The following is a 20,638-nucleotide window of genomic DNA, read 5'->3' as shown; positions in this document are numbered from 1 at the left end:
CTACACTGTATACCCAAATCTCATCTTTAAAGTCAAGATTCGTACATGGAAGGAGATACAGCGGAAGAGTCGAAGATGGCTTGGATACTACATTTCTTCCGCCCTTTTTCTTGCCAAGTTTTTGGTGGGTTTTGTTCTCATGCATTGTAATGCTTTGAATCGTTTCCATTTGTTTATCTTCCGTGATTTACATTGCATTTTTGCAAATCAACACCTTTTTTCATCCAAAACCAACATCGCCGCTCCCAACCCAGACCTTGCGGAAGAAGTTGACGTTGCTGCTGCCAACCCTGATATCTTTTTGAGGTATTTTAGTTAAGATTGTAGATGATTATCATAGTAATGTGTACATCCTTTGTTATATAATCATCTCCTCTTCATTCTGCTATTGTTTTTCCTCGTCTGAGACCTAATCTATTAACCATTGTTATCAGAATCCTGAATGGTTTCATTGCAAATTATTGTTATTTCGAAGAGAACTAACATTTGACTCTAATTAAGTGGGCTTAAGAGTTTGAGAGTTTCATCTTCTCATGTTGCAGGCATTGACTTTCCATTACAATGTCTCTGGTGTATGAAGAATTTCCAGCTGTTTTGTTATGTTAGACAAAAATCAAAATGATCTAGAAAATAATCTGGATTTTGATTCAACAAAATCAATCATAATCTGGAAAATAATTTGTATACCAAATCAAGCAACAAAAATCACACTTTAATCTTGATCATGATCCAAAAAAATCATATATCAAACTTAAAAATTTATTTTCAGTTTTAGCTTTGGCGATTTTCAAATGAGATCATGTATGTCCGCACACTAATTTCATTTTAGAAGTTTAGCTTTTGAATAACCAGGTTTCTTCTATTGCGTTCAATTGTGCAGGGATTTTTCTGTATGTTGGTGTCAAGAAGATCAGAATGAGTTCATCAATGGGTTTTCCGCTAGTTATGTTTATTTTTTTGTTTCACTTTCTAACGTGTAATTCTTCCATTTGGGCTCAAAAGTCGGAAGATGTTACAATCATAATTAATGGAACTACGCCAGTTTCCACAACCGATGAAAATTATATTTGTGCTACTATTGATTGGTGGCCTGATGATAAGTGTAACTACAACCAATGTCCGTGGGGATCGTCATCAGTGCTGAATTTGGTAGGGTTCATTAATATTCTGATTAATAAATTTTATGAATTATCTTCAAAAATTAAAAGAATTTTATCTTGCTAGGACTTGTCCAAGGCTACTCTAGAAAAGGCAATTGAAGGTACTTCTTAATATCTTTGTTTACATAGTCTTGTTTTACATTGGATTGTACAATATATGCCTTAGATGGTTTTGTTTGTTGGCATTTTGTTTTACAGCTTTCGGTCCTTTGAGAATAAGGATTGGAGGTTCTCTGCAGGACCAGGTTCTTTACAATGTGGGAAATCTAAAAACTCCATGTCATCCATTCAAAAAGATGTCAGGTGGTTTGTTTGGATTCTCAAGGGGGTGCCTGCCTATGAAGAGGTGGGATAAAGTGAATAAGTTCTTTAGCAAGACAGGGTAAGCTTACTCTATATGTTGATGAAGAAAAATTAAATTTATGTAGCTTTATTTATTGTCATTTCGTTAATTAAGATCACAATTTTGATTCAAAACCTGAAATTCTTGATTGCCATTTCCGTTTCATCTTTAGGATTAGCTTAGAGGAGTTTTATATGAGCATTAAGGTGATTCACAGCTTACATGAGTTTTGTTGCAAAGAATTTGACCGTTGTCTCTATGATAATATCCTTACACTCTTGGCTCAATTATTTGCCTCCTCGATTGGATCACAGTATTTTAATACTTTTGCCATTTGTTTCCTGCATTTTTAACTTTTCAAAAGTTTTGTAATGTATTTCATTGAGTATACATATCCATATATTGAGAATCATCAATGAAAGTGATGATGTAGTTGTACTCTCCTCGTGCCTCTATAGACATATGACCACAAACATGAATATGTGTGTAACTTGTCCACCCTGTCCAATGAAAGGTTGTGGTACCTTTCACTGATTTAGGTACTTAGGGTGAATACTGATTGTAATTCACCAGTGTAGCTTAAGTAGAAAGAGTCTTATCTAAGAGATCAAAGGTCTCAAATTCAATTCCCACCAAGAACACCCTGATTGAAGTGCAGGGTCGTGCTAGCTTTTCCTAGGGAATAGCCTTGCTTTAAAAAAAAAAAGAGTAAAGGTGAATACCAGCTGCTCACTTGCTATCAGTTTTCATGGGCAGGAAGGCTTAAGGCTGTGTTAATGAACTTTTTTCATGTAAGGCCATGTACAGTGTCCGTGTCCCTAGTTGCTGTGGGAAATATACATAATGTCCGCTGATTGTGTTTATGGCAGGGCACTCGTCACATTTGGTTTGAATGCATTATATGGAAGGCATGAAACAAAAAAGAAAGGAACCTGGGGAGGAAATTGGGATTCCAGTAATGCTCGCGATTTCATTAAGTATACAATTTCAAAAGGATACAATATAGATTCGTGGGAATTTGGTACTGTCTTGGCATATTATTTCATTGTTTATTTGTTTATTTTTGTTTTATCGTAATACTCTGCCTTTTCTTATCAAGATATTGGTACATGCAGGAAACGAGTTAAGTGGTAGTGGCGTTGGTGCTAGTGTAGGTTCTGAACAGTATGGAAAAGATGTGATCAAACTCAAAAGTATTATAGACGAACTATATAACCAATCCCAATCAAAAATACCTATACTTCTTGCGCCTGGTGGATTCTACGATAAACAATGGTTCAATAAGTTCCTTCAGGTTTCAGGTTCATCTGTGGTCAATGCTGTTTCACATCATATTTACAATTTAGGACCAGGTAAGTCTTTTTTTCGAACTAAAAGTATTTAGACTATTTTCATGTCATTTCATATTTCATTGGAGGAGAAATTGCATCATCTGAAACTAATCTAAATAATTTATATTTGCATATACATGTAGATATACATAAAATGACATATAAGCATATTGATGAGTCCGTTTGGAATCTTCAATTAGTCACACATTGGGGGGCTGCTCGGTATAAAAAAAAATTAATGTTGATGTGATTCAAAAAAATCTACATTTGTTATGTTTTTCAAAATTCACAATGATCTACAAAATAATCTGATTATCATGATCCAAACAAAAATCTAATCTTGATGGAGAAAAGAAATTCTCTACCAAATGAAAAGATTACATTTAATTTGGATCATATACTATAAAATGATTTGTATAGAAAATGAAGCAACAAAAACTACACTATAATTTTGCTCATGATCCAATTAAATAATCTGAAAACGATCCAGAAAAATTCTTATACCAACTGAAGAAAAACAATTTCAGTTTTAACTTTGGTGATTGTTCAGTCAGATCTAGATATTGACAAAACACTTGTCTCCAAACAGGCTCATTAATGGTCATAATTGAACCACCCTGGTACACACGAATATCCCATTCCATTTGCACACATACATCATATGTTTGTTTGGTTATTTTGGGTGCTTCAATCCGTAATTTCAACCCAATTCATTTTAAAATTTTGGATTGGATTTGCTCACCCCTACACATTTGTTTTGTCACAATTCATTAGACATTGGGTGAAAAGATGCCGGAATCTCACAAATTGAAGTTTACCAATTAATCATTTGTAACAACAAAAGGCTTTTTGATATATTGTTGTTTAGTACTGTTGATTATATGTGAATGAATATTTCGTAGTGGATCTGAAAAACTAAAATGAAACTTTGAGCACTGTGTCATTAGTTGAATGCATGTATGCACAAGATTTTCACTATTGCACTTATTATATTTTCTGTCATAAATGTAATCTTAGAAATCTTTGCCATATTCTTTCTCTCTCTGATTCAGGTGTTGATCGCAAACTTGTGAACAAAATTCTAGATCCCAATTTCTTGAGTAGGGTAACAAGAACATTTATTGATCTTCAGCAAACTATCCGAACTCATGGCCCTTGGTCTTCAGCATGGGTTGGAGAAGCTGGGGGAGCTTACAACAGTGGGGGTCGTAATATATCAGACACATTTGTTTACAGCTTTTGGTAATATTTCTCGTTCTATTTTCTGTAATGAATTTTGAATCCCACTTAAATTTGAAGAGAAGTATGGCATGCTAATTAATTACTTGCATATTATGTTTAGGTACTTGGACCAGCTTGGTATGGCAGCCAAATACAACACTAAAGTCTATTGTAGACAGTCTTTAATCGGTGGAAATTATGGTCTCCTCGATATGAATACATATGCTCCAAACCCAGATTACTTTAGGCAAGTTTGTAATTTTTGCACTTTTTGTTGCTTAATTTACTAATTCTGCTTTTCATTTGACATAATTTTGTCATATATGTCAACATTTTGATTCCTCAGCTCTAATTTCAGTCAAATTGCCACTTTATAAGGTGGAGCTCTTTGTTCTTTCTCTTGTTCACATTGGCTACTCTTTGCAGTGCACTTCTTTGGCATCGGTTAATGGGGAAGGAAGTGCTATCGGTTAAGAGTATTGGTTCTCCATATTTACGCTCCTATGCCCATTGTTCTAAAGGAAACGTAAGCAAACCACTATGTTTTTACTTGTTTTCATGTGTTCTATGTAAAAGATTGAAGTGGCGCATGCAAATATATATTTTTCTTATATTTAAGATTTTATGCACAATCTAGGAGCTTGTTTGATCATGCGTGTTATTTTTTTTCAAAAACAACCCATCTTTTAAAAAATAAAAATCTTGTTTGATGTAAAAAGTTTGTTTGGGTAAAATGCCAAAATATCCTTAGGATTTAAAATAAAAGTTCAAAAATTAAAGTAAGGTGTTTTGGTATTTTAGTTGATGAATTGATGGAAAATGTGAATGGTGATGGGATACTCGTTTATTTGGAGCTGGTTTGATGTAGTTCTTTTTTAAAAAACAAAAAATCTTGTTTGATGGAATATTGGATTATTTGTGTTAAATAACTAAAATATCATTTGTATTTAATATTTTAAAACATTAAAAAAGATAAAGTAAGAGTAATTTAGTATTTTGGTTGTTGATTTGAATAATGTGATGGAATAAGTGATTGATGATGCGACGGTGGTTTATTTGGATTAAATCTAAATAATCCAAATCAAGCATCCCTTGGATTAAATCAAAACAAACCACATCTAACAAGCCCTATGTCAATTACTTTCTGTTGGTCTGCTACTTGTTTTGATTTCTTTTCCTTGAAGCAGTTGAAATCGAAATAGTTGGTTAAGACGATTCTGTATAGTTCTGGAGATTGCATTAACCATCGTTCACCAGTACCAATTTTTCTCTTGGCTTACCAACAAAATTCTTGTTACAGGGAGGGATAACTTTACTTCTGATCAATTTAAGCAAGAACACAAATTTCACTATCAAACTTGAGAATTTGATCAGTTTAAGCATGAAAAACATGACCGAAAATACAAGATTGATCACCCGGAGTCTTAAGAGTACTTTTTCATGGGTCGGTAAGAAAACAACATCAAATAGACCGGACTTGAGAGAAGAGTATCATTTGACCCCAAAAGATGGGTATTTAAGAAGTAAGACCATGCTGCTGAATGGACAACCACTTAGCCTTAGAAGCCAAGGAGGAGGAGATAGCCCACGCTTTAGTCCAGCACTTATTGAAGTAGATTCTCCAATCTCCATTCCTTCTCTGTCCATAAAATTCGTCCAGCTGCCTAAATTTGACGCTCCTTGTTGCAAACGCCAGGTTTGATTGGTATAGGAAACTAGAGAATAATTCATTTATTGATTCGTTATTGTTGATAATCTGATTGATTTGTATTACTCAAACAGATGGTTTGAATGTGGTATCAAATGTTGCAGTTACTATTTCCTAATCGTCTTTTTACTGTAATATTTGACCTTGTTTTCTTCTTTGCATTCTGAAAGTTTTGTGAAGAGAAGTGAGTATTGAGAGGCAATAAAGCAGAAGTTTTTTATGTTAACCAAAAGATAAATGAAAGGAACAGCTGATTGTGCAATGCCTCGTTGATTTACTGCTATTAAGATGATTAATTCCATCTAATTTATTGGGTTATCTGGATTCATTTTAAACTTATTTTCTTTGGTTTTAGATTGTTATGATTTAGTTTAAACATCTTGTGACTGCAATATTGCCCAAAGGAAAATAAGCATTTTTCTTGCACTTGGTTTTTTATTTAAAAATTCAAAGTTAGGAAAATAATTTAGAAGGTTTACATTTATATGAAAAAAGTTAATAAATTTATGAATATATGTTTAATTAAATTATGTTATAAACTAAACACACAAAGAGATTCCAAACTATCAACTTGTGGAACAAATATAAAGACAAATACCAGTTGCTCATAATTCTTCACAATAAGTCATGTTTTTAAGATCATGAGTTGAATCTTTACACCCGACTCAGAAAGAAAAACTATTTACCCAAGAATGAAGAAAAATAAAGTAAACAAACAAGCAAAAACACCCTAATCTAATTTACAATGGCTCAGTCCAAATGATCACACTGCCAAGATAGAAAATTTATAATGGTTAAGTCCAAATGATATAATACATTGCCAAGATAGAGGAAGACCTTCATTATATGAAATACGAAGATCACAACTGTAACTAGTGACCTACATCAGTGTAGAAACCATTTTCTCTATTCTCACTAATACAAAATAAGATTTGTGAATATGAAAATGTAATCACTGATTTGTAAATTGAATTTCTAACTTGTAGTGCACCCTCAAGCATAAACACATACCCTTCGGTTGATCACCTCTGGTTAACAACTCTTGCATGGCTTTTGTCCACAAACCCAATCAAATACAAGGGCCTTGTATTCCTAGCTCCTCCATCTCTCAGTTCCACCTTTGTAGAACCATGAACATACCTTATGAATCACTTTCTAGCCTCTTTTTGTGTCTTTTTAGGATTTGACATGAATCTTTCTTTTATCATCATTGAATATCCAAGAATTGACCTAGTTTAAACCATCACAAATCATAAAGAAACATGAGTGACACTTTCCTTTATCTTCTCCATCTCATCTTCATCTTTTGGGTAGTTTTCATTTGACACCTTAAAGTGGACTATCAAGGGAATTAGAAACTCTTACAATGGAACTTGACAAATCTACAAACAACTGTCTATAGGTAACTTGGTTTCCCAACTTGTAACAAGTCTCTACTATGTGTCTTTCTTATTTTTCATTCCAAACACTTATTTTTTCCAACTTTTTCATGTTAAACTCCTTCCCTAGAAAATACAAAAGTTCTCAAATAGTTTTCATGTCTTTGCAAGTAATCGGATCATCAACATAGAGCAACAACCAGATTTTGTGTTCACCTCTTTCAAATTTCAATACTTTCTCACCTTCAACTTCTTTAAAATACACACAACAACCAATGCATTTCCTCTTGAATGAATTTTCCACCATAAAATTATCACAACTCTTTTACCATTGCTTAGGTGACCCTTCCAACCTATACACAGATATCTTTCAACTAATTTCTTTCAAATTTTGATTGGATGATGCCTTCACTCTTTTCCTTCATTGGATAAACCTAACTCATCCTTGAGTGTGCATCCATGAAACGATGTTTGTCCTATCTAGTATTCAGAATGTCTCGCTCAGTAAAGAGAGTTGTAGATTCATTTGCCTCGATTTGACAAGTTCACGGGTCAAGCTTTGGGTAGACTCCCATACATCAGCAAAGACATAATCTAAGTTAGACAATGATAGAGGGACAAAAAAAACTGATGTAGTCTTTTCATTTTCAAAACACTTGAAACCCAAACATCTCCTACAACCAATGACTTTTTAAAAGTTCCCTCCCTCCCAAGCTTCAATAGCCCACTTATATTCAAATTTTCCATCCTCCAATGCCATAATATGGTAGAATCCTTCATAGAATTCATGGTAAAGCAGACCTTAGGTAATCCCTTAAAAATATAGAGCCCTACCTCCCTTTTGTTTGCCTTGAATATTGTAACCTTTATTAATCCTTGTCTAATTGTAATCTCATATCCCTGATTATCAAGCATTGTCAATGAGATTAATTAGATTTTTCTTCAAATCTGGAGTGTATCTTACTCCTTACAAGTCCAAGATTTAGCCATCTTTTTTTATTTGATTCTAACAGAATCAATCCCCTCAATCTTGCATCTTGTTGTTTTGCACAAACATATTATCACCACCTACCCTCTCATAGTCATGAATCCATTCTTTATTCTAGGATCCATCATCCATCATCACAAGAGGTGGGTGTAATTGCTTGAACATAGAAGCTCTTCATAGACCACATTAGCATCTCCATTAACAATCCTTTCAAGCTTTTCCTTTTTCACTTTGCTTAACATTGGACAATTCCTCTTATGGTGTCTTTCTTCTTGACTCTCATTGTAATATCTAAATTAAAAAAAAAAAAAAAAAAAGTAAAAGACTTCATATTTTAATCATAGTGGCTTAATATGTAGGTGACACATGCTTTACTTTAAAGGAAATAAGTGGAACAAAGCATTAATGACACTTGGACTATTCTAAAAGAGAGAGAGAATTGACAAATAAGTTTGAGATACTAGGTAAATGACAAATGTCATTAACTATTAACATTTCAATGCATGTAGTCCTAAATCAAGAGATCATTTTTTTTACTCTTTAGCTACATAGAGAGAGAATCAGGGCTTGTAGATTTGAGTTTGATTGAAGTGAAGAAAAAGAACTAAGAGCTTATTGGAAATTAGGTAAGAAAATCTATTCTTCTACAGTTTTAGTTTTTAAAATATATATGTATAAGTATTTTGGAAATAAGATGTTGGTTTTCATCAAACAGATTTTAAGGTAAACAGATTTATTGTTAAATAGATTTATAAATTTATGGATCAAGAATGCATGCAGATTTTGATGAAGAAATAATGGTTATGAATTATGATGATGGTTTATGAAACTTGATTTTAAATAGTCTATTAGGTAAAATTGATTTATGAAAGATGATTCTGAAATGTTTTGTGAAAATGATGATTTGGGAATAAACTGTTTTCAAAAAGTTTGATATTGCTTTTATTTTGACATTGAAAGGGAAATCGGTATATCTGGACTTAAAAGATTTGGCTTCTAAATGATTTTGAAGATAGGGCTATTTTTATTACTCTGGACTTGATTTTGTATTATTTGTCTAATAATAAACTATTTGTGCCTCGAGTGTCGCTTACACCGGTTAAATGCGTTAATGCAAGACACTTATGTCTTGGTTGATGGCCCATGCGTCAATGCAAGACCTATGTCTTGATTGATAGTGCGTCAACGCAAGATGTTTATGTCTTGGTTGATGTCTAATGCATCTATGCAAGACTTAAAGGTCTTGATAGATGACTTATTAAGTTATTATGATAATTCAGACATTATCTTGATCCCAGAGTTATTACTAAAATATATTATTTTTTGTCCAATGAGAATTTTAATTACTTAATAGTTGGTTAACCTATCTTTTGCTTCTTGATCCAACTGTAGAAGTGTTTGATTTTCTTACTAAGCGCGTTTAGCTCATCTTTTTTAAAATGGAATCTTTTTAGATAAGAGCAACGACTAGTCAAGGAGATTAAGAGATGGAAGACTATAGTTGTATAGACTAGCCGGTAAAGAGCTACTCTCTTTTTATATTAGTAGGGATGTATAGAAATTATGTAACATGTAAGGAAAGTTTTTGGTAAGAATGGGAGTCATCATCTGTTTTAAACTAGAGATGAATTGACCATAATAGTTGTAATTGAAGACGGATTTGGATAAATTGTGTGATTTTTTATTAGTAAGAATGATTAAAAAAACTTTTTTGTTTAGCCTAGCATGTTATATTTGGGTAATGACATGCGGTGTCTGCACGCCTCATGCCTTGGTTCGGGGCATGACATATTTTATGTTATATATATATATTAAAAACTAAAACTATAGAAGAATATATTTTCTTACCTAATTTTCAATAAGCTCTTAGTTCTCTTGCTTCAATTCAACCAAACTCAAATCTGCAAGCCTTGATTCTCTCTCTATGTAGCTAAAGAGTAAAAATAAATGATTTCTTGGTTTAGGGCTGCATGCATTGAAAGGTTAATAGTTAATGACATTTTCCATTTACCTAGTATCTCAAACCCATTTTCCAATTCTCTCTCTCTTTTAGAATAGTCCAAGTGTCACCCATGCACTTAGCCAAATATATATATATATATATATATATATATATATATATATATATATATATATATTATTATATTATTATTTTTAATTACAGCTATTACAATGGCGTACGAACACCTATTGTTTCTGATAGAGGTAGTCGTTTCATCTCTCATTTTTGGAAAAGTATACATAAATGTTTGGGAACCAAATTGAACTTCAGCACATCATTTCATCCTCAAACTGATGGGCAAACTGAAAGGGTAAATCAAATAATGGAGGACATGCTCTGTGCTTGTATTATCGACCATGGTGGATCTTGGGATGACCATTTACCTCTTGTGTAATTTGCCTATAATAATAGTTATCAGGCGAGTATACAAATGGCCCCTTAAGAAGCCTTGTATGGTCGTAAATGTCGATCACCATTGTGTTGGGGTGAGATAGGTGAACGAAGGCTAATGGGACCCGAGATAGTGCAAGAGACAATTGATAAAATCTCTGTGATTAGAGAAAGATTGATTGTTGCACAAAATAGACAAAAGAGTTAGGCCGATAATCATAGAAGAGACTTGAATTTCAATATTGGAGAACATGTGTTCCTGAGAGTGTCTCCGATGAAGGGTGTTATGCGATTTGGCAAACGAGGAAAGTTGAGTCCTCGATTTGTAGGACCCTTTGAGATATTAAGGAAAGTGGGAGATATTACTTATGAGATTGCACTACCCCATCTTTGGCAGATGTACACAATATTTTTCATGTGTCCATGTTGAGAAGATATGTTCATAATACTGATCATGTGATTGAATACACTCCGCTAGAACTTGGAGAAAACTTAACATACGAGGAACATCCAATACGAATTGAGGATATAAAAGAACAAGTTCTTCGTGGACGTGTTATTAAATATGTCAAAGTTTAGTGGAGTAATCATACAGAAAGAGAAACTACATGGGAGCTTGAAGAGGACATGAAAGACAAGTACCCACACTTATTTGGAAGTTAAGTTTGGAGGACCAAACTTTTTTAAAGAGTTAAGATTGTAATATCTAAATTTAAAAAATAAAATAAAAGACTTCATATTTTAATCATAGTGGCTTAATATGTAGGTGACACATGTTTTACTTTAAAGAAATAAGTGGAACAAAACATTAATGACACTTAGACTATTTTAAAATAGAGAGAGAATTGACAAATGGATTTGAGATACTAGGTAAATATGAGAAATGTCATTAAATATTGACCTTTCAATGCATGTAGTCCTAAACCAAGAGATCATTTGTTTTTACTTTTTAGCTACATAGAGAGAGAATCAGGGCTTGTAGATTTGAGTTTGGTTGAAGTTAAGAAAGAGAGCTTATTGAAAATTAGGTAAGGAAATCTATTCTTCTACAGTTTTAGTTTTTAAAATATATATGTATAAGTATTTTGGGTATAAGATATTAGTTTTCATCAAACAGATTTTAGAGTAACATATTTATTGTTAAATGAGTTTATAAATTTATGGATCAAGAATGCATTTAGATTTTGATGAAGAAATAATGGTTATGAATTATGATGATAGTTTATGAAACTTGATTTTAAATAGTCTTTGAGGATAAATTGATTTATGAAGGATGATTCTGAAATGATTTTGTGAAAATGATGATTTGGGGATAAATTGTTTTCAAACAGTTTGATATTGCTTTTATTTCGACATTGAAAGAGAAATCGGTATATCTGGACTTAAAAGATTTGGCTTCTAAATGATTTTGAAGATATGACTATTTTTATTACTCTGGACTTGATTTTGTATTGTTTGTCTAATAATGAACTATTTGTGTCTCGAGTGTTGGTTACACCGGTTAAATGCGTCAACGCAAGACACTTATGTCTTGGTTGATGGCCCATGCGTCAATGTAAGACCTATGTCTTGATTGATAGTGCGTCAATGCAAGACGCTTATGTCTTGGTTGATGGCTAATGCATCTATATAAGACTTAAAGGTCTTGATAGATGGCTTATTAAGTTATTATGATAATTCATACTTTATCTTGATCCCAGAGTTATTATTGAAATATATTATTTTTTGTCCAATGAGAATTTATAGTTGGTTAACCTATCTTTTGCTTCTTGATCCAGCTGTAGAAGGGTTTGATTTTCTTACTAAGCACGTTTAGCTCATCCTTTTTAAAATGAATTCTTTTCAGATAAGAGCAACGACTAGTCAAGGAGATTAAAAGACGGAAGACTATAGTTGTATAGACTAGCCGGTAAAGAGCTACTCTCTTTTTGTATTAGTAGAGATGTATATAAAATATGTAATATGTAAGGAAAGTTTTTGATATTAATGGGAGTCATCAACTGTTTTAAACTAGAGATGAATTGACCCTAATAGTGGTAATTGAAGACGGATTTGGATAAATTATGTGTTTCTTTTATTAGTAAGAATGGTTAAAAGAAGTTCTTTGTTTAGCCTAGCATGTAATATTTGGGTAATGACATGCAACGTCTGCACGCCTCATGCCTTGGTTCGGGGCGTGACACTTATATCACACAATTGTCTTCTCAATGGACTTGGACCTAGAACCACTAGACCTTCCATTCTTCTTCTCCCAAAGCTCTTTCTTTGATGGTATTCCCCAAGTAACCAAGGCATCCGTGGTCTTTAACCCTCTCGACGTGTTTTGACATCTTTATGATAACGAGACATTATGAACATTCTCCAATGTGATGTACTTAGTATTGTGTCCTTAAGGTTTGAGTAGACTTCGGAAGAGATTGAAGCAACAAGAGGACTTGATCTCATCTTGAATCTTCACCTTTATGTTCTCCAAATCAAGAATGATTTTCAAGAACTCTTTCATATTTTTCTTCATAAACTTCCTCATTGTCATCCTATACCAAAACATGTTCAACCATAACCTTTTCACCAAAGATTTGGTCACGTAGACAATCTATGACTTGAACCAAAGTGACGCAACTCAATCTAACCTCCTTAGAGATCTCCCTCAAAATCGTGTATAAAGTTCTGAATAAATTTTTAATATTTTGCAAAATTAAAAATTTAATTTTTATTACCTCCTTTAGGAAGTCCCCAGTGTATGTTTTCAGATACTGCTATACAATTACACATTGTAAGCTTTATTTAATTTTTTTTAAATAAAAACTTTTAACAAGTAATAAAGATATTTTTGTCCTCCTAATGAATGGTAGGTATATTTATCACTAACAATGTACATCCATAAATCTTTACTTGATAAATAAGGCATCTTCTTTATCCAAACCTCAAAATATCTAACATTTATCTTATTTATAAATTTCAAATATATTTTATTATTACTGTAATATAGTTTGTTTATTTTAAAAATTATGAATTATAAGCTTTATTATTAAAATTTTAATGAAATTTTATTTAAATATAGGGAAGAATAAATGAACCCTAGTACATTCCCTCAACTCATCCACTCCTTTTTTTTGTCCAACATAAGCTTAAGTTGCACCAATCATGATAATTTACAAATTAAAAAAGAGTTCAACAAAAAAGTATTGACTTTATATAAGCCTTAATAACCAAACAAAACATGTTGAAAAATAATAATAATAAAAGATAAACACACTTCATTATGAACAATCAAGGCTAAAATTTAAACTCAAACTAAAATTAGATTATAAACTCTTATTTTATATTTATATAAATATAATAATTTTTTTAATTTAATAAATTAGCTTGATGACTCGCCGTTACAATTTTTACTTCAGCTTAAAGTGTTGTCAATAAAATCAAAACAACAATTTGATTAGACACAATTCTGGTTATTTTAACTATTAGATATTAGTTATAAATTATTTTGCCAATTTGAAATGATATTTGAATTAAATATCTTTTATTTTAAAAAAAATATTAAATTATTATTATTATTATTAAATATTTATATATAGAAATCAATTGATGTTGAAAATTATTTTAAATATTTATTTAAGAGAAAAAAACATTAAATTTATAATATATATACACATATTAACTTTCATTCCTAACATAATGATCAAAATTAATTTTAAAAATTTTATACTCAAAATACTGTATAACAATGTAACTCAATAAATTTTACCAACACTAAAATTTAAAAGGCTAAGATAATGAAACAAATAAATTATACATAAGAACCTATGACTGACTTTCAAACTCTCAAACATCGTTGTCATCTTGTAAACGACACACGGACAATGTAATCGATGAGTTACATCAAACATCAAAGTCGTTGTCATCGCTAAACAAGCGAGAAATACAATATAAACTAAACATATAAGAGAAAACCGATTAACACCAAATTTACAACCAACTATGCCATACTATGAGATCTTAATAGATCCCAACAACATTCAGCGAGACATGATCTCACAACCCTTAAAATATGATTTAAATTTTTATATATAAAATTATTCTCTCATCGTAATTATATATAATTTTTTTATTTATATATATATTTACGATTTATTTATAAATTATTTCATATTTTATCCTAATTTACCTAATTAAAGTAAAATGATAAATATATATATATATATAAATTTTTAATATAAAAATCTAGTAGGTGTTTCTGAAATAATTTCACATTTTTTTCATAATAAATAGTAGCTTTTATTTAGGGAAATTGGACGAAATGACCCTACAAATAGGCCTATTTGCATCCGTGGTAATGTTTAATAATTTTTGATCTGATGACCACTTTTTTTTTTTGACGAATTTACCCTTTTCGCGTAACGCGAAGGGACTCCGCGTTTCGCGAAGTGAAACAGTATTGATATATATACTCAAATTTTTTCATTTCTCTCATTTTCTTTCTCTCTCATGCTTTCTTTCCTCTTGAGTTTGTCGCCGGCGGCGTAAACTCCGGCGACGGCGACTACTATGAACTAAATCTACAAGATAAGAAACTTAATCTCCGAATCTATGTTTATATAACAGATTTATGTTCTTATTTGTATTTCTTAATGAAACCCTAACCCTAAATATGTTCTTTTTGGTGATATTGGTTAATATTGGTTCATATTGAATCATATTTGTTCATATTGTGTTATATTTGTTCATATATGTTCATATTTGTTCATATTGGTTTATTAGTTTGTTCATCTTATTGATTGTTCTTTTGGCTGTGATGATATTTGCAGATGATATCGTTTCTGCTAGTTACTTAACGAAGCGTTAAGTACTTAACGAAGCGTTATGTACTTAGCGAAGCGTTAAGTACTTAACATTTCGTTAAGTACTTAACGCTTCGTTAAGTACTTAACGCTTCGTTAAGTACTTAACGCTTCTGCACGCGCGCGTAGGAAGACGAAGAGGCGCGCGTATATGCACGCGCCGTACCATATATTTTAAAAAATAAAACATTTGGACATTCATTTCTTCCATTTTCCCTCTTCTATCCTCTCGATTCCTCTCTCTCTACAACCGTCTCACTGAAGAAGACATTGACAAGGCCGATCTTCCCGTCCCCCTCGTGTCCTCCCTCTCTATCATTGATTCCCCATAAATCTCAGGTTAGTTTTATTTTGGTTGTTGCATGTCTTTTTTTGGTTATGGGTTTTCATATTTGCATGTTTAGTTTTAGGGTTTTGGCTGTTTCAGTTTATTTGGTTAGGTTTAGCGTTTAATGTTTGTTTCTGGTTATTGATTATTGCATTATATTTGCATGTTTGTTTCTGGTTGTTGGTTATTATTTCTGGTTTAGGGATTCGCGAATTACTTAATGCTTCGCTAAGTACTTAACGCTTCGTTAAGTACTTAACGTTTGATGTGGTCTATGTATATGATCTTACATTTTTGTTGTTGTTCCTTTTGTAGATGGCAGAAACCACCGTTCCTGATTTCCCTGGACGGATTTCTTGGAAAAGCGCCCTCTGCCTGAAGAAGATTGTTATGAAGTTTGAGGAAATGGATCTTGTGGAGAAGGTGTACAATACCCAATTCCGATATATAGTCTTTGCGCCAGTGTTGCAGTTCTCAGGAACTATTGTACATCACATGTTGCTTAGGAGGGTAACCTCAACCTCCAAGGAGATTACTTTCAATATCAATGGGCAAGAACTTGTGTTTGGTATGAAAGAGTACGCCTTGGTGACGGGCCTAAACTTCGGAAGGTTTCCTGAGGTGAACGAAGAAGAATGCCGAGGTTGTCCACCTCTGTTGGTAAAATATTTTAAAGGGAAGACGAGTGTAGTAATGCAAGACTTGGAGACTGCTTTTTTGAAATGTAGAGATAAGGAAGATGCCTGGAAGATGGGGCTGGTATGCTTGATTTGCCAGTACCTATTTTCATTTGATCCAAGGAGGGTGGTATTTGCCAAAATCCTCCACATGGTCGAAGACGAGGAAAGTTTCCTCCGATTTCCTTGGGGGAAGGTGACCTTTAGAGCCACCCTCAAGGGTTTGAACAAGAACATGAGACATCTTAGTCACAAATATTATAAGAAGAAGAAAAAGAGTACTGATCCTTATGCTCCTTTTGCTTATAACATTTATGGGTTTGCACTGGCATTTCAAGTGTGGACATACGAGGTCATCAAAGGTTTTGTTCCTAAATTTGCTAGAAAGAATGAGCTTAATGATCCTCTACGCCCAAGGTTGTTAGTCTATCATTCCAACAGGAAGAACACCTTGATCGAGATAAAGTCTGCCCTGGAGACAACGGATCTGACTGAGATGGAAGAGTCCTCCATGGAGAAGAGGTTATACAGTGGTGAGGACTTTGAACAAATAGATGAGTCAACTGATGAATTTTTTGAGGGATTTACAGAAGGGAAGTTAGTGAAGGAGGATTATGATGATGAAGAGGAGGGAAGTGAACTTGAGGATGAACATGAAGAACCTACTTCCAAACCAAACACCCGGAAGAGAAAGGCTGCGCTTAATCTCAAAGAAGCAGTAAACCTGAAGAGGAAGCTTGCTTATGAATCTAGTCCTGCCAACATTCCTAGCCCCCCATCCGCTACTACTCCTGGATTACCTCCAACATCTTCTGTTGGATGTAAATGTGAAGAGCTGAAAGAGGAGGTAAAAGCTCTAAAGGAGGAGCTCATCAAAGAGGTGAAGGAGGAGCTCAAAGAGATGAAAACAGCTTACGAAGAAACTCAAACAAATCACAAGGCTTATATGAAAAAGTTGGTTGTTAGTATGTGCGAACAGTTATTAGCCAAATCCAACCAAAGGATGGCCACGTTAATTGTCAAATTAGATAGTATGGAGGAGGAGAGGAAGAAGAAGAAGAAGAAGAGCAAATTGGAAAAGAAGGCCAAGACTGAGGTAAGATGAAGATACTTATCGCTTCGTTAAGTACTTAACGCTTCGTTAAGTACTTAACGCTTCGCTAAGCACTTAACGCTTCGTTAAGTACTTAGCGAAGCGTTAAGTACTTAACGAAGCGTTAAGTACTTAGCGAAGCGTTAAGTACTCCTTCAGTACACAGATAAACTAGATACAACATACAGATTACAACTTATCCGATTACAACTTATCCAAAACATAATACAACTTATCCAAAACATAATACAACTTATCCAAAAAATAATACAACTTATCCAAAACACTTATACAACTTATCCCAATCAATCTAAAGGCTCATATTGTTGAGATGATGGCTCGTGCTGTTGAGAAGATGAGTCATGATGCTTAGATGATGATGCTTTTACAGTAGATGGAGCAGGCATGACTGCTTTGCATGTGGCCCTATTATGTCCTAGTCCACCACATGAGCTGCATCGTCTCGGAGCCTTACGTACCTCACCTTGAGATGACCTACGCTTTGTTTGTGGGCGCCCTTTCTTAACCTTGACAGGTGGTTTTAGACATACGTGTTCCTTGATCATTTCGGGAATATCCCAATCGTCTTCATCACCAGCAGGGTAACATGTCTCCGCATATGCATTCATCCAAGATTCAGTTGTGTAATATCTGTAAGAATGGAAAATAAAACGATTAAACAATTGGTTAAATAGATTGAACATGTGAGCTGAATAATACCTTGAACAAAAGTCATAACAAACCAAATTGCGGTGACGGGCAGCAGCCATTGCATGAGTACAAGGAAGACCAGAAACTTCAAATACCCTACAAGTGCAGTTCATGTCTTTCAAATTGACTTTAAAATGAGACTCATTGTCATGCACATAAAACTCGAATCGGTTAAGCGATGATACTATATAGAATCTAGCCTTCTCGAATCCCTCACGTAACCACTTTTCATATGTTGGAGATAACACTTCTTGGTGGTTGGACGCTCTTTCTCTTCTCTCATTAAACCAACCTTGTATTGTCAATCTTAAATACTCGGCCATTGAGGAAATGAGGTACTTTCTGGCTTCCCTGCTCTGACTATTAAAACTCTCAGCATAATTGCTTGTTAGTTGATTGTATCGCTTACCGGGGAAAAATGCTCTACTCCATCTTTGAAATCCAATTTCTTCCAAATAGGCAGCAATCCTATTATCTTTAACCCTTATCTTGTCAAAAAAACAATTGAATTCGTGGACGGTGTACGCACGAGAAGCCATATCAAACTCCATATGACAATTATCAGTTTTGAATTTCGCGTTGATATTCATCTTTATGTGATATGTGCACGCACCGTGGTATGCTTCTGGAAAAACAGCACATAAGGCATTGGCGATGCTTGGGTGTCTATCGGATACGAAGACGAGATCATCAACTAATTCAATTGCTTCTCTCAATTTTTGCATAAATAAGTCCAAGAGTTATTATTCTCTGAATCAACAACTCCGAATGCGACAGGATATAATTGTTCATTAGCATCTAATGCAATAGCCACCAATAGTTGACCTCCCACCTTGTGCTTAAGAAAACTGGCATCAACACACAATACGGGACGACAAAATGCTTTGAAACCCCTAATAGAGAGGCCTAGGGACATGAACATATACTTGAAGTGCCCGACCTCGTCTGTTTGGATGTCTGTTATGGTACCAGGATTATGCTTCTCCAACATGTATAGGTATGAGGGTAATTTTTCATATGAATTCTCAACCGTTCCTCGCACCGCCACTAATGTCATTTCCCTAGCCCTCTAAGCCTTATTATAAGTCAAATTTACCCCATAAGTTGCCTGCATGTCTTCAATTATTTTCTTAGGCAAGTGATTATGGTGATGGTCCATATACTTACTCTTCACGCACTGCCCAATAACCCATGCTGGTGTTTGCCTTTTTTCTCTAGCCTAGATAGAACTGAGCATGAGTGTTGTTGGTCGAATTTCCGGATCTCAAACATCTCAGATAATTTACCTTTCACGGCACGCAATCTCCACTTGCATTTCTCATCCAAACATTTCACATACCAAAGATGTTTTCTTGACTTCTCCACCTTGAATTCAAAATGATTAGCCATCGCATATTTATATAGCATCAGTTGTATTCTTTTTATTTTCAAACAAGGCACCGACTTCCAATACAGTTTCAGTAGTTAACGCCAACGCAACTGAGGGGTCTGTCGGTGATAGGTCTGTCGGTGATATGTCTGTCGGTGATATGTCTGTCGGTGATATGTCTGTCGATGGTGTACCAAATGATGATCTTCTTGCACTACATGGTGTACCCAATGATGATCTTCTTGCACTAGTAGGTGTAACCCGTGATGCTCTTCTCGCACTATGTGGTGTAGTTATCGATGCATGCAAGTCCTGAGTAGTGGGATGTGAGGCAAAGAGTTATCTCCGGCTTCATGTACTTTCAACAAAGACCCTCCGAGGTAAAGTTTCTGGTACAATTGTCTGAGTAAATTGTGGGAGAATACTTTCTTGAGTTGGGTAGGTAAGTAGTGGTATCTTTTCTTTAGTAAATTGTGAACTTCTCTACTACAGACACACACAATGGTGACACAGTTCTACCCAAAATCAGCGTGATAAATATATGTTTAGATCCTCATCATCGTCAATAAAAACGGGTTTAGGAGTTGTGATATTCGGAATATCATACTTCACTTGCAGCACTAAATCATAGGTAAGATTTCTGCACTTGAAGTCTTTCATGGAGTTTTATTAATTAATTCAGCATAACGAGTACTTTGGGGTAAATCCAAGTTTTGATTGAAGAGGCATCAAAAACCATATTCCATTAGCATCAACTTTCCACTCTCCATTATGAGAAAACGAAAACTTCGGCTGCAAGAAAAAATTGGGAAACGGATAATTAATACTGTGAAATGGAAACCCTTCGCGAAACGGGAAGTACTTAACGAAAACGGGAAGTACTTAGCGAAACGGGAAGTACTTAGCGAAACGGAAGTACTTAGCGAAACGGGAAGTACTTAGCGAAACGGGAAGTAATCATCAGATTAAACCCTAAACCAACACAGTGATTCGAAAACTGCATAAATGAATAACAATAAACTTGAAATACATAAACTTACCAAATTGTTACAGTGCTTGTGCTCGTCGTGGAGCTCATTGAGTGCCGCCGTTGAACT

The 20,638-nt window shown here is 33.9% G+C and overlaps 1 protein-coding gene across 1 annotated transcript; it reads left to right on the top strand.

The window, feature by feature from the left end:
• The first annotated feature begins 859 nt into the window (after window positions 1-859).
• On the top strand, window positions 860-6,110 carry LOC124942674 (heparanase-like protein 1). The gene is made up of 9 exons (XM_047483221.1): window positions 860-1,149; window positions 1,225-1,261; window positions 1,359-1,542; window positions 2,373-2,524; window positions 2,619-2,855; window positions 3,887-4,076; window positions 4,177-4,302; window positions 4,482-4,581; window positions 5,356-6,110. Exons 1-9 carry the CDS (start codon window positions 916-918, stop codon window positions 5,755-5,757), a joined length of 1,662 nt encoding a protein of 553 aa, XP_047339177.1. The 5' UTR covers window positions 860-915; the 3' UTR covers window positions 5,758-6,110.
• The last annotated feature ends 14,528 nt before the right edge of the window (window positions 6,111-20,638 follow it).

Source organism: Impatiens glandulifera, chromosome 6 (genome assembly GCF_907164915.1).
Source record: "Impatiens glandulifera chromosome 6, dImpGla2.1, whole genome shotgun sequence".
NCBI classification, from domain to species: domain Eukaryota; kingdom Viridiplantae; phylum Streptophyta; class Magnoliopsida; order Ericales; family Balsaminaceae; genus Impatiens; species Impatiens glandulifera.
This window is presented reverse-complemented; position numbering and strand designations above follow the sequence as displayed.